Here is a 15,628-nt window from a genome sequence, read left to right on the forward strand (position 1 = left end):
GGTTTTTCTTTTGCCTTGAGGTGGTGGTTTGGAAGTTGACCGTCTGAGAATAGAATAGTTCTTTCATGAAGAATGCAAGGTGAAAGTATATGGACTTTCCTTCCTTCATTCATTTATAAGAGCAACTTTTCTTATTCTTTTTCTTTTTCGTCATCTTTTTCTAATCATGTTTTACTTTTTTTGTCTTCTTTTTATTTTTTTAACCATGTTTTACTTTTATTCAAGGTTTTACTTTTTCTTCTTCATTTTTTTTATCATGTTTTACTACCAAGAACGTGGGTGATTATATATAAAATCATTTACTTGTAAACTTGTTAATCTAAGATTTGTCTTGATAAGTGAGCCTGTACCAATTGTGTTTTATTTTCTTGACTCACCATATCACTTACTCCTTGTATGCATTAATGGAATCACTACAGCAAATAAGAATTCTTTGGTGTCTGCTACATGAATTATCTTGTCATCGAGTTTGATATACATGAATTCTTCAGCACCACTTGAGGTGTTGAGAAAGCTGATTCAGGGAGCTCTACTTTGTTGGACATGTTGTGGGAAGCTCATAAATTGGAGAAATAGAAGCTCTAAAGCTGCCTTAAGTTTAGCTGAACCAATTGTTTCAAACCAGGCATTGTCAGGATAAAGGAAGCGGATGATGCATTCTGCACGAACAGGTAGGGCATATTTCTTGTGAAACAGATGCCATGATTATTGACATCCAAAATGAGGCGACAGGTGGCTATCTTGATGAAAAGTACTTTGTTCTGGTTATTGTTCCTTGGATAAAAAAGAAAGGTTTGTATGATAATTGATTCTAGGGTGTAATGCGAAGCCCATTGATGTGCACTTTAAGAAAAATAATCGTGATATGTATCACGTTTAGTATTATTTCTAATCATGCTCAACATTATTTTATTTGAGAAAAATATGTAAAAAATATAAAGCACTGGAAATATAAAAATAAAAATAATCGTAACAAGATTTTAAAGGGTTTTGAAGCAATTCTAGAGTTTCAACTAAAAAGTAAATTATGTAATTACGAATATATATATATATATATATATATATATATATATATATATATATTCTCTCAGGAAAAATCTCTAGTTTTAAGAAATTTTCCTCACTTTCAAAAATTAACACGTAATATCTCTTCTTTTGTAAAAAGATTATTTTATTATTAACTCCATTATATCAATTATTATATATATTATCTTTTCGTCTATCCTTAATTGTTTTTGTCTTTGTGTTTCTTCTACCCTTGGTTCATCGTATCTGTGATGATTGAAGAGGGCAAAAGAGAATCATCGACAATCCCTTCATGTATGTTCTTTCCACCCTTCACTCGTATCCACGACGATCAAAGAGAGTGGAAGAAGATTGTTGAGAACCCACCCATTGGGCAAAGATCATAGTCCCTATTAGCCAACAACCATAGTTGGTCGAGGATTATGTCTTGCCTCGTCACAGCTCTCTCCACTAAAGGACGATGATGGAACCATGGAAATGGCAACTTGCACACGAAGGTTGCCAGGGGTAGATAAGGGTGATGAACAACCAAGGGTTCGTGCGAGGTGGTGTGGGCGACCAACAATAGAGGCATAAGCCAACAATAAAGGCATAATATTAAAATTATCCTTTATGAAAGAAGGAGTGTTCAGATTTTTTAAAATAAGAGTGTTTTATAAAAAAATCTTAAACCTAAGAATTTTTTTCGAGAATTTACCTATATATATATATACATGAAAATATACAAAGAAAATTAGTAGAGATAGAGGTAGATAAGAATTTATTTGAAACTATAAATAGAGATTTAAATAATTTTTAATTTTATTAATAATATTATTTTACATAAATTTTAATTATAATATAAATTTCATATAGCTGATAAAAAATAATTGAGACAAACTTGATATCATCATCGAAGATCAATAATTTTGAAAGTGATAATATGTATATACATATATGAAACTTACCCAAAACTCTATTATTTTGAGTTTCATGATTCTTATTTTCCTTTTGAGTCTCATGGTTTGTTCCTTTTGGTTGGGATATTGAATGAGTTGGATTCTTGCAGTTGGATGGAATTGCATAATTCTCATAATTTTTTACTAGTATAAAAAAAGTGCCAAAATTTAAAATATAAATACATTTATGCTATATTATTTGCAAAGACAAATGTGACTTCTTCCGGTCCTCGTCATCATCACCATCTCGGGTCGGCGAGTTGAGGTCCAACTTGGGCCTCTTCTTGAGCTCGCCTATGACCGGCACGTGCACGGCACACCTCGGGCACCTGGGGTCCACCGACGAGACGAGCACGTAGAGGAGGCACACCGGGCACCCGGCGACCGTCATCGCCGCCGCCCGCCCCCGCTCGCCCATCAGCGACCCGGGGCCGGGGCCATCCTCTTCCGGCGCACGCCGCTTGATCACCGAGAAGGAGGAGGAGGTGGTGGTGGTCGACGAGGAGCGCGGCGAAGGGGAGCCGTCGGATCGGCGGGTCGCGCGCTCGAGGGCGGACTTCACCTTCTCCAGGGTGCAGACACTCTGGTACGCCGAGGGCGCGGGCGCCGCCGCCGCCGCGTCCGGCTGCGGGACGAGGGCGGCGGTGGATGGTGGAGGTAGGGCGAGGTTGAGATTGTGGAGACAGGAGGGAACCGGATCAGGGTCGCGCTTCTCGAGGTAGGTCTTTCCATGCTGCAATTGATCGAGAATTAGGGACTTAGAGGATAAGAAAGAATGATAAATATGGAATCTAATAGGTTTATTCTGTGAATTCTTGTGGGAAGAGCTGTTCTTTTCATTCGGGAAATTCCGTATCAGCCGGTGCTTGATTTGATTACAGTCGAGGGATTTACAGAAGAAACGATGAAAGTTTCAGCAGAATTCAAATGAAAGTATCGATTTCCAGCAGGACTACTACGACGAAAACTTGGGGATTAGATCGGTAAAAAAGGACCCATTAACATAAAAATTCAATCTTTTGCCATGTTTCGCAAATTCAAATTCAAAGGAACAACCAATTGGGAAGAGACAAGAAGAAGATCCACGAGCTTCAAGAACGTACCAATAGATCAAACCGTCTCTCCCAACCCATCGGAACACGGAGCTCAAGACCCACCTCCGCAGATCCGAGCACTGCTCCGCTGCCACCGAGCAAATCCCTTGTGACAAGCTCCCTCTTCCCCTCTCCTTCCTCCTCATAACCCCTCAGCATCCTTGACCACGAGCTCACCTCCGCTGCCATTAACCTCCTCTCCCAAATCATCAAACAAAAGAAGAGAAAGAAGAGAAGAGAAGAGAAGGGAGATTATTGCTTCAAAGGAGTTCACATAACAATACAGAAAGAAGCCGCCTTTATACATTTATATACTGCTTTCAGATGACTGTAAGTATGGGAAACATTAATGGTGTCAATAAATGAAAAATTCTGAGGGTGGATGATTAGATAAGCCACACAGATACAGTTATTTAATAATTGACTTTTGATACATGGCAGAGTCTGTCAATGGTTAATGAATCCTAGGAAGGGGGAGGAAGAAAACTCCAGGAGTGTAATGTAGTCTAGTACCTTCCAACTGTGTGAATCCTGAGAATAGAAGAAACCTTTTATGTGCAAATCTTGTGCATGTAATGGTTTCACTTTTTTGATGTCCAGCTTTTGGTATGGCTTCATGTACTATGTCTCTTATTGATCAGTGCTGAATCTATCTGCAACTGTGTCCAGGAAGGATTCACGTACATTATATGTCTTTTACTTGTATGTCCAATCGAATAGCATATGTCAGTTATTGATAGTAGTACATTATAGTGGTATTTAAGGTGCCAAGTAGCTAAGGAATCTGAATAGTAGTTTAACTTTTAAAATATAGATACCAATAACATGGTTTTGTTGTGGAAAATTATAAAGTTGTACCGTATAAGGTCTGCATTGGTAACTAAAATTTAACAGCAAAAGATCTCCCCAAAATATAGCAAACAATGCCTGTAAACTGGTAAAATTTGTCTAATGAAAATATCCTAATTCATATAAAAATCTCATTTGTCCAATGGCTATCAGGAACCTAGGATGGATATAAGACTCTCTAAGGTTTATGAAAGATCACAAGGGATATTCCATAGGTATTGGCAGAATGACTTAATATATCATGATTGTAATGGTGTAATGAGCATCATTATGACTTCTGTTGATACAAAGATGATACTGATCCATGTTTGGTACCATCTGGTGCATGCTGGTAGTTAGGTCATGAAGGTTGTACATATTTGGGTATGGTGGTTGGAGTTAATAGGATGCTGATACCTGTCAACACAGGCAGGATCAACATCTGATTACCAGGAACAGATAAATATTAAGATTTTGTTTAAATTAGAGAGTGATGTTAGGAGGGATCTGTACATAGCTACTGTGATGAAAATGAGGAGAACGCAGAAGACACCTTCTCTTAATGCAAATGGAATTTCTATTCCAATGAAGACAAGGCGTGAATTTACTAGACAGTCATATAAGGTGGATTGCTTTGGGAAAACAGAAACTCTTGCTGTGCCAAGGAAAAGATTGGTCATGCAACTGATCTAGACAAATTTAAGATAAGCAGGATGCATGTCAAAAATCTCCCAAGAAACTGTAGAGTTCTTACAAAGCATCAGTTTTGAAAATAATCTAGTTACATTTCAGACATGCAAATTAAGCTGCCGAACTATGTAACCTGCAAGTTTTATGATGATCTAACTACATGTATAAATTGTATGAGAACCTGGTTGGCATGGCACAAAAGAAGAATAAGAAAATTTGTGAACAATAAGCTTTTCTCAATGTATTCATCTATCTTGGAGATAATTAATCTATTACTTACAAACCTTTTCTCTAAAGCAAAGGTTACTTTCACAATAATGCCAAGGTTTTTTAGTTCATCTTATTGCTGGTATGCCAGTTGTATTCCAAATAGTGTGATGAACTGTCATTATTTTTACTTTTTGTACCAATCCTTAATTTTAAAAGCAAATATTTCTATTTTCTAGAGAATGATTTAGCTGTTTTAACTTTTGATGTTCAGGTTCTGTATTAATTAACAAGCTTGTTGTTTGTAAATCCTAAATTGTTTTGGTTAGTCTGCCAAATTTGATCACATAAAACTAATGCTGTGTAACTCTGAAGAATCACACATAGATATAACTAGGTATATCTGTGTTCCCTTAGGTTAATTTTACATTTCTGTATGTTGTTTCTCATATCATTTCTTCAATTTTTACAGTGGCACAACCTTTGGGGAAAAGGTACAAGATGATTTACTAAGAGGACTCTTATGATTCTTCTGATCATTGATCACAAAGTTTCTAATGATCATCATTTTATCTGTCAAATATTTCTGTTCCACGTCATCTTTGCATTAGCTCTATCACTGCAAAGACTCTTGTGATCATTGTCCAAGTCATTGGGTTTTGCGACCATCTTTTGCCGTATCTCTGGCAGTAATGATTTACCAGGTACTTCATCATTTTACATGGCATATCAACTTGTGGAATTTGTTGCTGAACTAAATTTCATATCACAATGAGTTAGTAAAAAATTCCCCTGATTCTTCTGAGCTGGTCCTAAGTATTGAGAACTCATCTCGCAATGATCTTTTGCTGTATCTAACAGAATTGTCTATCAGTTACAGATTCCCAATGTGCCAAACTTGTGAATTTTTTTTGCTCAATAATGCTGTGTCATGCTTTTGTAGTAATAGTATATATTATTCATGCGTGCAACATTCGCATGGCAACATGCACTCTCTAGACCCATTAGTAGGGCCATTGAAATGTGATAAAGTCATAGAGCTATCTGATCAAATTGATTCCAATTGTTATTTGTATATGTGTAGCGTGGGATTATAAAATGTAAAAGATAAAAGTCAAGTAGTTGCCATATTAGAAGGAAAGAGCTATAAGCATTTAAGATGGATCACAAATCTATGAAGAGACCCAACAGACTCATCAATTCTCTTAACTTCAGTGGGTCCGAGTCTCATCAAAGCTTCCTCAGTATTTAAACAAACATAAATGCCATCACCTCACTTCTTTCTCTAGTCACATTGTGCATTGATGAAGGGAAGACAGTTGAGACTTTATAATGGCCATTTATGAGGTACTGACCTAAGTTTCATCAGTTCACCATATGGAGGCAGCAACCACTGGATTCTGTGTGCCTTTCAGTGTAGTGCTCAGTGATCAATTGGAGATATGATGTTGCCTGTTCAAGACTTGCACTTTTTGGGTGCCCTTGCACAATGAGGTGGGGAGGTGGTTGGCTTACCTGTCTAAAATAGATTGAGTTATGCATTTCAGTTAAGGTGTAAATAATGCTGATGGATTGATTTAGTCAGGTCATAAAGGGCTATAATAAAGGTGGAGTGGCTTTTGGATTTATGTCCATTTAATCACATGGAAATGAATTTGGGTGGATGGTTGGATTTTAACTTGAATCATTATGTTGGTTAGAGTCTTAAATGATGTTTATATTTTCTACGGGGTGGATGCCTAAATAATGGATCTGATTCCAATCCTTTAAAAAAAAGCTTAATTTTGTTTCTATTTCTTTCGATTTATTTTTTTTCATGAAAAATATTTCTTAGTCCGTGAGACAAATTATTTATTTTAATGCATACTAGGTCAAAGAATTGTGTAGTTACAGTAAGAATATGCAAAAGATGTCTTGGTTCCAAATATTTTTTTGGGTTGGGGGATGAGAGGGGAATTGTTGGTAAAAAAAGCCAAATTATTCTATGTGCTTTTTCTTCTTTTATTTTTATTATTTTGAAGTAAATCACAATATCAAGGGTATCCAGTCTGAAACTTAAATAGTTAATCTGAAGCTAGATTTAAAAAGCTTCAAAGGTAGGTACTGTGCTCATAATGCGTTTGACTAGTCATATGTTTTTATAACTTATTCTCTGTTATTAACTTTCTTGTTGAATTTGGCCTTATTTCTTATTGTTCTACAAGTACATCAATTATTACAGTTATTACTGTGTTGCTATTATATCCTTTATACACTGAAAGTCTTTAGTATACAGATTCAGTTATACTTAAGGCACTTTATATTTCAAACACCAACAAGGAAGCAGCATAATTCATGCAAGAGCTTCACCAATTGACCATTTGCACAAAAACTCGTCAGTCATTTTCATGGATATTTAATGGTCCACAGTTTGATTATCTTTTCCAACTGTCTTCATAAATTCGTTTTGGATGCACTGATGGACAATTTTCGACATGTAGTTTATGTTTGAGAAATCATATTCATGAATTAACAATAAAGAATATAGAACTTTTGCATTCATTTTAAATAAAACACTACTTCTGGGATTGGCTCTCCGAACAATCTGTGCTTGCTTTGTTTGGACGTTTCAATACAAAGAAAACTTCTTAGCTGTCAATTGCATATTTTCTTGTTGATTGTTATCTGACAGAAATTGATTTTTGCATCTTTTGATACAGGATAGCTGAGTTTATGAAACTTCATTTCTTTAAAACAAGGACTGAGTTTGTGAAACTTCATTTCTTAAAAACAAGGAACAATTATGAAATAGATTGCCTGGTTGAAGAACCAGACCTTAAGTTCAATGGATGGTAAGATATTGTTTTTCCAAGTTTTATTAATAATTTAGTTGTCCATGCATATTTCCTATAGTTCTTTAAATTAAGGAAAGTGCTTCTCACTCCCAATTTTTGAAATGCAATCGAATATCGAAAAATTTTATGCAAAATTATATACTATTTTCATACATTTTTTGGGGTACTATTTGTATATGGGATGAATGGAATTTCATGATGTCAAAAAAGTGGGCAGTTGACCGAGTCTTGCTCATATGAGACACTAGTTAAATTAGTGTAAAGTTATAGAAGCAAATAGATCACATAATGTTTGAAGGAAATTGTATTTTATATGATATTCTTGTTAAGCACCTTAGGCAACCATCCAACTTGTAGGTTGAGTTGCTTGGTGATAGATATGGATGTTTATGCAACATGTGTAGCACACTTATGTATGAACTGACTCCATGAAGCTAACAGAACTATATATTGGTCCTTGGTCAGATCGATAGAAATCCTGTATGTACTAGCATAGAGACACCTAGTACACAAGCATGCTAGTACAAACCAAAGTGAAAGAGGAAGAGAAGAGGGGAGGAGGAGAACATGATGATTATAGAGGATTTGCATCATTTATTTTACTACAAAAACATGATGGAGCATCTCCATCAAAGGTTGGGAGAGTGCATCTATTGAGTGTTCAGGCTCTTATGCTAGTGCTGCATAATGACACTAAATGATTGTTATGTGTGTGAATTGATTGTATGCTATGACTATAATGTGTGAATATTGCTTAATGATTTATATTTATTTCGTGATTGTCTACTGTATAGGAGATTTTCATTATGAAAGTTCACTTTTGATTTTTGAAATTCTTAATGTTCCCTACTTAGCCATGTGATTATGGCACCATATGGTGGACTTCTAAAAAGTTGATTATTGACATTTCGATATTCTTGGTAATGGAATTAAGTCATGTCAGGGCATAACATTTAGCCTGTAGGAAAAGATGGATGGTGGGATTCACTGAGTTCAAAAAGGGCACAGACCTTTCTGTCACATTGATGTTGGAATTTACAGGAAATACTTGGATCAATACATGCATGCATTTAATAGGCTTGATAATTGGGTAAATACATGCATTTAATAGGCTTGATCAATACTAGAAAGAATTTTAGTAGTACTAGAAGATACTTGGATCAATACATGTGTGCATTTAATAGGCTTGATAATTGGGTAAAAAGACCATAAATCATTTAATATTTGTTGTAATGTAGACATGACTTTGTAGCACATGGCATTGGGTGGCATGCTTGCTTCGATGTTGAAACTGAGTTGGGAATGTACACATACTCCTATTTCTATCCATTCATTAATTAGACTTTGCAACTAAATGAGCAGCAACACAGAGGAGAAATGTCAATTTATAGGAAATGAAATCATTATCATCACTACCATGAAAGAACAATGTACAAAAAACTGTTGATTTATGTGGTATTGGCTGCTGAAGTTGCCTTGTTCTGTCCAAACTGAAGAAGCATTCAGGCTAGTTTTGGATAATGCTTCTATAGTGTACAAATGATAGTTTTTAGTGTATATATTATTAATTATGCATACTTCTCCTTTTGACTTACTGCAACTTATATGATGTCCTGCTACAATATGTGCTAGCTAACTTATGCATGTACTGATATATATATATATATATGCTTGCTTTCAATGTCTCTTTTAAATGCTTATTGCTTATCTTGGAAGCTACTTTTTGAAATATTTATCAGTTTATCTCTATAATTAAATGAGTTTCTTGTTCTGGAAATAATTAGTGTTTGAGGAGCAGAATTGAGCAGGAATCTTTTCTGCAGGCGGTATGTCATGTGTGTTTGATATTTGATGCTGTGTCTTCAGCCTAATATTTTCTTCCCATCTTTTATCCTCTGCTTTCAACCAAAGAGGGATCAGTCATTCAAGTCTTCACATATCATTCTTTTTGCACTGAGACATCTTTCTGCAGATTGACTTGTAATTCTTTCATCATTCATGTACCATGGAACATCAAAATTCTGAGGGATCGAATGAAGAAGTTGCACCTATCTATGTTCATGTATGTACACAAGTGCATGCTACTTTTTGGGGCAATGGCAGCTAGATAAGTGCCATTCAACATGTCAGCCACGGGGAGGCCTTTGTGGAGGAGTTGGATTAGAAGCAATTGGTTGTTAAGCTAGTGCAAGGAGAGCAATCAGTAGTATGCAATTAAACATTTTGGTTTCTAATATAGCACAGGGAAAAAGGAAAAAGAGGAAAAAAATGAGAGCTCTGCTGTTAGAGGTGGGATAGAGAAGATGGATATATAGATTTTACAGGACTCTGGACCCTGGTGACAACGACCTCTTGTGGTGTTTTGTTCAAGCCAGGTTTAGATTCTGATATTTGAAGCAACAGAGATGGAAGAATGGAAAGAACAGTTCAACATGGATAGGGAATCCATATGTAACATAATCAAATCATTTGGGAGATTTCAAGCTGGAAGAAGCGATATAAAGATCAAATTGGGAGGCTTCAGCTGGAGAAAACTTTGAGTGAAATCCAAGTATGATACCAAACTTCTCATTCCAAGTAAAGATGAATCTGACTGCACTCCTCAATTGGGTGCCCAGGCAAGGTCAGGTGAGGCCTGAGTGCCTCAATTTGGGTTTAGGAAGACGTCTTCCATTGGGCACAGTCCTGAGCCAAGTGCTGGGCAGCTCAAGCGACCACCTGAACCAGATCAGGCTGGACTGTTTTTGGGCCCAGGTTAACTACCACTGTCCACAACCCTTTACAAGAACTTCCAACAACAGTGCCATGGCAAGCAACCTGAACAATACCAAATTTGTGGTTTCTTTCATTTTCTTCTCTTCTGGACTTGGGCTTTATGAGGATGATATGCCAATCTGCAATGAGCACGGCATCGACGGCACCGGTTGGTACAATGGCAGCTCTGACCTCCAGCTCGAGTGGATCAATGTGTACAACAACACGTCCAGAGGCGGTCGCTACATCCCACATGCAGTGCTCATGGATCTCAAGCCCAGCACCATTGACACCGTTAGATCTGGGCTGTTTGGCCAGATCTTCAGGCTAGATAGCTTCGTCTTTCGGCAGTCTGGCACAGGGAACAACTGGGCCAAGGGGCACTTCGCTGAGGGTGCAGAGCTCATTGATTCAATGCTTGACGTGGTGAGGAAGGAGAACCACGACTGCCTCCCAAGTTTGGTGGCTTCAGGCTTCATTTGGAGGTTCCTTCATTTTTGTGGAAAGATTTGCTTCCGTATTGGCTAATGTGTGTTACTGGTAGATGTAAGGAATAATCGGTCTTGTAGTAGCAGAAGTCTGTTACTAGCAAATGTTGCTTTCATATGGATTTATGGTTTTCTGTTGCTTACTGGTGATTTCTGGGGTTAGGTTTCTATTTCATGTTAAAGAAATGTAGGGATTGTGGTATTCTTTATCCCTTTGTGAATGTTGTTGCCCACTCTGTATTGAAGTTGATAGTATTGTTAGGGATTTATGTTTATATACTGTTGATGTGCTTCTTGGCATTGAATCATGTTTGAGATTTCAAAAAAGGATAGCTTTCTTCAAATTACTGTTGGAATTTGTTTCTTGTATTTTGCATCAAAGGAAAGTAACATGCACATCTTTTCGTCTCTCAAGTTTCGACCCTCTGCTTACTTCTAATTTGGCTACTAAGTTCTCTATATTTCTACTTTCCTTTGTGCATATCTGTATGAATGTGAATCAGTTATGTTCCGTTGCCTGGTTCCATCAGAAGATATTTAAAGCTGGAGATGATTTTGGCATGAAGATGATTGCAATGAGAACTAATTGAAAGCTAAAACATGGGTCATTCACTGTCCAACTGTTGCCAGATTCAGAAAGATCACGGCCATCTGAAAGATTTAATTGATAAATGTTTACCTCCCCATGTTGTTTATGCTCACAAACTTTTAACTTTTAGTGTCTGTAGATGCATGCGGTTGCATTGAAGTACTCTGTGTTTGAGAATCACACTCAACATTCATACACAGTAGCTCTTCCCTGTCATATTTAACAGATTCTACATGACTTAGTACCCTAAATCAGATTTGTTATCCAACTCTTCAGACAGAGCATCATGGTTACTAATTCGTAGATGTTGTTCTGCAGGGTTCCAAGTCTGCCATTCTTTAGGAGGAACTGGTTCTGGCATGGGCACCCTTCTTGTCTCTAAGATCAGAGAAGAATACCCAGATCGTGTGATGCTGTCGTTCTCTGTTTTTTTATCACCAAAGGTATCTGAGATAGTTGTTGAGCTATATAATGCCACTCTCAGTACATCAGCTTGATCAGAATTTTGATGAATGTATGGTCCTGGACAATGAAGGCACTCTATGACATTTATTTCTGGACACTGAAGCTTCTGAACCCTACTTGTAAGCAATGACTGCATTTCTACGATATTATATTATCGTTTAATGAAATTGCATCCTTCACCATTATTCATTGTACCAAACTTAAAAAGATCAACCATAACATATTGCCTTCTCTTCTTTTACTTTCAGATTCAATCACCTTTCTTTTTTCCTCTGGTTAAGCATATCGTGCCTTGTCTTAAATCTTAGTACTTTTTGTTAACATTAGTAATTAACTGACTGTTGTTCAAATTCCTGTGCCTTGACGCAATTCTTTATTCCTTTTCTTTTAAGAATTCTACCAAATAGTTCTCCATTAATACTTTCTTATGCTGTCTTGTTATTTACATAGTATATGTCCTCATTCATTTCAGCATATCATGCATCTATTGTTAGTCCATTAGATAATCTGATAAGAAAAGAAGCTATCATTTGTTAACTTTTAGCTTCAAGTCATGTCTCTTTTTTCTGTTATGGAGAACATGTATGATGGTCCAGACTGAATAATATAAAATGACAGTATGTTGAAGTTCTAAGTTCTCTGTGACCCCAAAGAATCACTGTATCAATTGTTTAATTTGGGTCTGTCCATACTGCTTATTGTGCTATCTTGTTTATTTATCATTTGTTTTATGCTTCAGTTAGTGATCTAAATCATCTCATCTCTGCTATAACGAGTGTTGTCACATGCTGCCTCCGGTTATCTGGTTATCTTGGTTATGATCTCCGAAGCTTGCTGTAAACTTGATTTCTCTCCCTGCATCCAATTCATCATCATAGTTTTTTCACCCTTGACATCGAGGAGCTCTCAGCAATACAGGTCCCTCACTGTTCCTGAGTTGACCCAACAAATGTGGGATGCCAAGAACATGTGTGCTGCTGATCCCTGACATGGTTAGTACCTAACTGCGTCGACCATGTTACATGGGAAGATGAGCACAAAGGAGGTTGACGAGCAGATGATCAATGTTCAAAACAAGAATTCTTCCTACTTTGTCGAGTGGATCCCAAGCAATGTCAATCGTGTGTATGTGACATTCCACCCAAGGGGCTGAAGAAGGCATCCACGTTCATTGGGAACTCAACTTCCATCCAGGAGGCGTTCAGGAGGGTCAACCAGCGGTTCACGGCCTGTTCAGGAGGAAGGCTTTTCTTGCATTGGCATACAGGTGAGGGCATGAACGAGATGGGGTTCACTGAAGGATCTGATAGCCAAGTACCAGCAGGAACAGGATGCAACAGCTGATGTGGAAGATTATGTGAAAGAAGAATAGGGAGAGGAAGGGGAGGCAGCTTGAGTTGCTTCTATCAAGAGAATTTGTGCTCTTATCTTGATTTCAGCCGGTATGGGAGGACTTTGGTTATGCTTCTATGATGGAGGACATGCTTCTGTATTCGTGCGAAGTTTGTGTCGAACATAACTCTCGAATTTGAGTTGCTGAGTGTCATGCCATCTTCTGTGGATTCTATCCTTTAATCAGGCATTGTGGTTTTGTCATCCATGACTGCGAGTTAATAGATTTTGGAGGAACAATGTCTCACTGATATTAGAGAGCTATGACCAAATCCTGAAACTTGTTGTATCAAATCAGTTACTGAATGCTAGCAAAGTTCTTATTCTTTATCTCTTCTCTGTGATGGAAGCTCACATGGTAAAAAGATTGAAGTTACTGCGGCAATAAATTTTGCTTTGTTGTTGTTGTTGAGATCTGAATAAGAGAGCATTTATGCTGCATTTTTCACCTCAATTTGTTGTGCCAGTCATTGAACATAGAAGTGCAACTCTCAGAGGGTGTTGTCACTCATGAGGTTTTAGTAGTAGGTAGGTCAATGCCAGATTCATTTCATGGTTGGATCAATGAATTGTATCAGTAGATGCTGGAATCATTTTTCTCTCCTTGTAGTCTATATTTGTAAGAGCTATGTATCTATGAAGGAAAAAACCAGAAGAGAAAGCAATATTAGCTACCTCAAAAATAAAATTGCTGGATCTTGATCAACCTAACTTGATCCTAATTTTTGATATTTTAGTATTGCAAATAAATTCCAAGCTTAAAGTTAATCAACTCACAGCCAGTAGATTTAGCAAGATTTATCAACAGCACAAAGTCTCAATTTGTCCCATCAAGTGTGAAGAACATGATGAGTTGTGGTTACAATCCTGGAATTGATAATGCCTATGAGATTGTTAAGTTAGACATATGTGAGTGGATAAAAGACTCCATAATCACACTGCTGCCAGTAGAGATCTCCATGAACACCTCCAATATCAAATGCATTGTTCCTGTTCTAGTTGAGATTAGCCATGTTTTGAGCTATGTTTGGATCTCAATAACTGAGGCAATGACATGAACTCAGTGGTCAAGGCTTCCATTCTTTTGGGCACCATCTCAGTCATCGAAAGGCTTCCATCTTGTGCTGATTGTTGGGGATGGAAGAGCAGAAAAAAGAATTCTTTCGATTCAAAAAAATTGATATAGTATTTAAAATAAGAGGATTGACATAGAATATTTACAAGATATTCTCAAGTATATTTTCACTTCTATCTTGCTTCGTGAACTACGATCTTATTTATAGGACCTAGTGGTAACTACCCATATCATCATGTCACCCATGATTGAGGTAGTTATTGAAACTACCATATAACTTCTAGATCATGGTAACTACCTAGATAACTACTAGATCATGGTAACTACTTAGATAACTACTACTATGAATCAATTCTCAACACTCTCCTTTGATTCATAGTTACATACACCGATTTACGACATGAAATAAACATGCTTTTGAACTGGAAGCGACTTGGTGAGGATATCTGTAACTTGTTCATCTGTTCCACAATATTTCATTGCTATGCTCCACTTGCTACAAGATTCCGGATGAAATGATAGTGTATCTCTATATGCTTCGTTCTTCTATAAAATGTTGGATTTTTCGTCATTACAATTATGGTTTTGTTGTCACAAAATATTCCTGTTGCTTCTTTTTATTCTCGATGAAGATCTTCAAGAAGTCTTCTAAGCCATATTCCTTGACAAGCTGCTGATGTTGTAGCTACATATTCTGCTTCCGATGTCTAGTTGTTACTTACTTTTTTAAACTCCAAGATATAGCTCCTAATCTGAGGCTAAAAACGTTGCCTAAAGTACTCTTTCTATCATCTAAAGCTCCTGCCCAATCACTATCAATGAAACCAAATAATTTACATTTAAAATTATGAGAATACCAAATACTATAATATGTAGTTCCAGCAATATAACGCAGAATTCTTTTAACAGCTCCGAGATGATGTTTGCTTGAGCTATGCATAAACCTGGATACTACACCAACAGAGAAGGTAATATCTGGTCGAGTATGAGTTAGATATATCAAACCTCCAACCAAACTTCTGTAGTATCTTGCATTTGTCAGACATGTACCATCTTCAAGTTTCAGTTTCTCATTTACATTCATGAGTGTTGCTACAGCTTTGCAATTAATCATATTAGATTTTTTGAGTAGATCTATTCCATATTTTCTTTGTGAAATAAAAAATTTCATCTGATCCTTGCTTCACTTCTAACCTAAGACAATAATGCAGTAGACCTAGATTTAACATTTCAAACTTATTCATCATG

The 15,628-nt window shown here is 36.8% G+C and overlaps 1 protein-coding gene and 1 pseudogene across 1 annotated transcript; one reads left to right on the forward strand and one right to left on the reverse strand.

The window, feature by feature from the left end:
• Positions 1-2,079: 2,079 nt before the first annotated feature.
• LOC135626628 (uncharacterized) lies at positions 2,080-3,312 on the reverse strand. Its single transcript, XM_065132069.1, has 2 exons — positions 3,068-3,312; positions 2,080-2,697 (listed from the first exon to the last, which is right to left on the reverse strand). The coding sequence occupies exons 1-2, from the start codon at positions 3,266-3,268 to the stop codon at positions 2,155-2,157; spliced, it is 744 nt and encodes a 247-aa protein (XP_064988141.1). The 5' UTR covers positions 3,269-3,312; the 3' UTR covers positions 2,080-2,154.
• On the forward strand, positions 2,543-13,717 carry LOC135626629 (tubulin beta chain-like; annotated as a pseudogene).
• Positions 13,718-15,628: the final 1,911 nt, after the last annotated feature.

Source organism: Musa acuminata, chromosome BXJ2-11 (assembly GCF_036884655.1).
Source record: "Musa acuminata AAA Group cultivar baxijiao chromosome BXJ2-11, Cavendish_Baxijiao_AAA, whole genome shotgun sequence".
Taxonomy (NCBI): Eukaryota; Viridiplantae; Streptophyta; class Magnoliopsida; order Zingiberales; family Musaceae; genus Musa; species Musa acuminata.

Bases quoted from the DNA above. Each gene is read 5' to 3' on its own strand.
- LOC135626628 (XM_065132069.1), bottom strand. From the start codon at position 3,268: ATGATTTGGGAGAGGAGGTTAATGGCAGCGGAGGTGAGCTCGTGGTCA. The intron at 2,698-3,067 runs GTACGTTCTTGA...GATCAATTGCAG, and splicing joins AGAGACGGTTTGATCTATTG to CATGGAAAGACCTACCTCGA.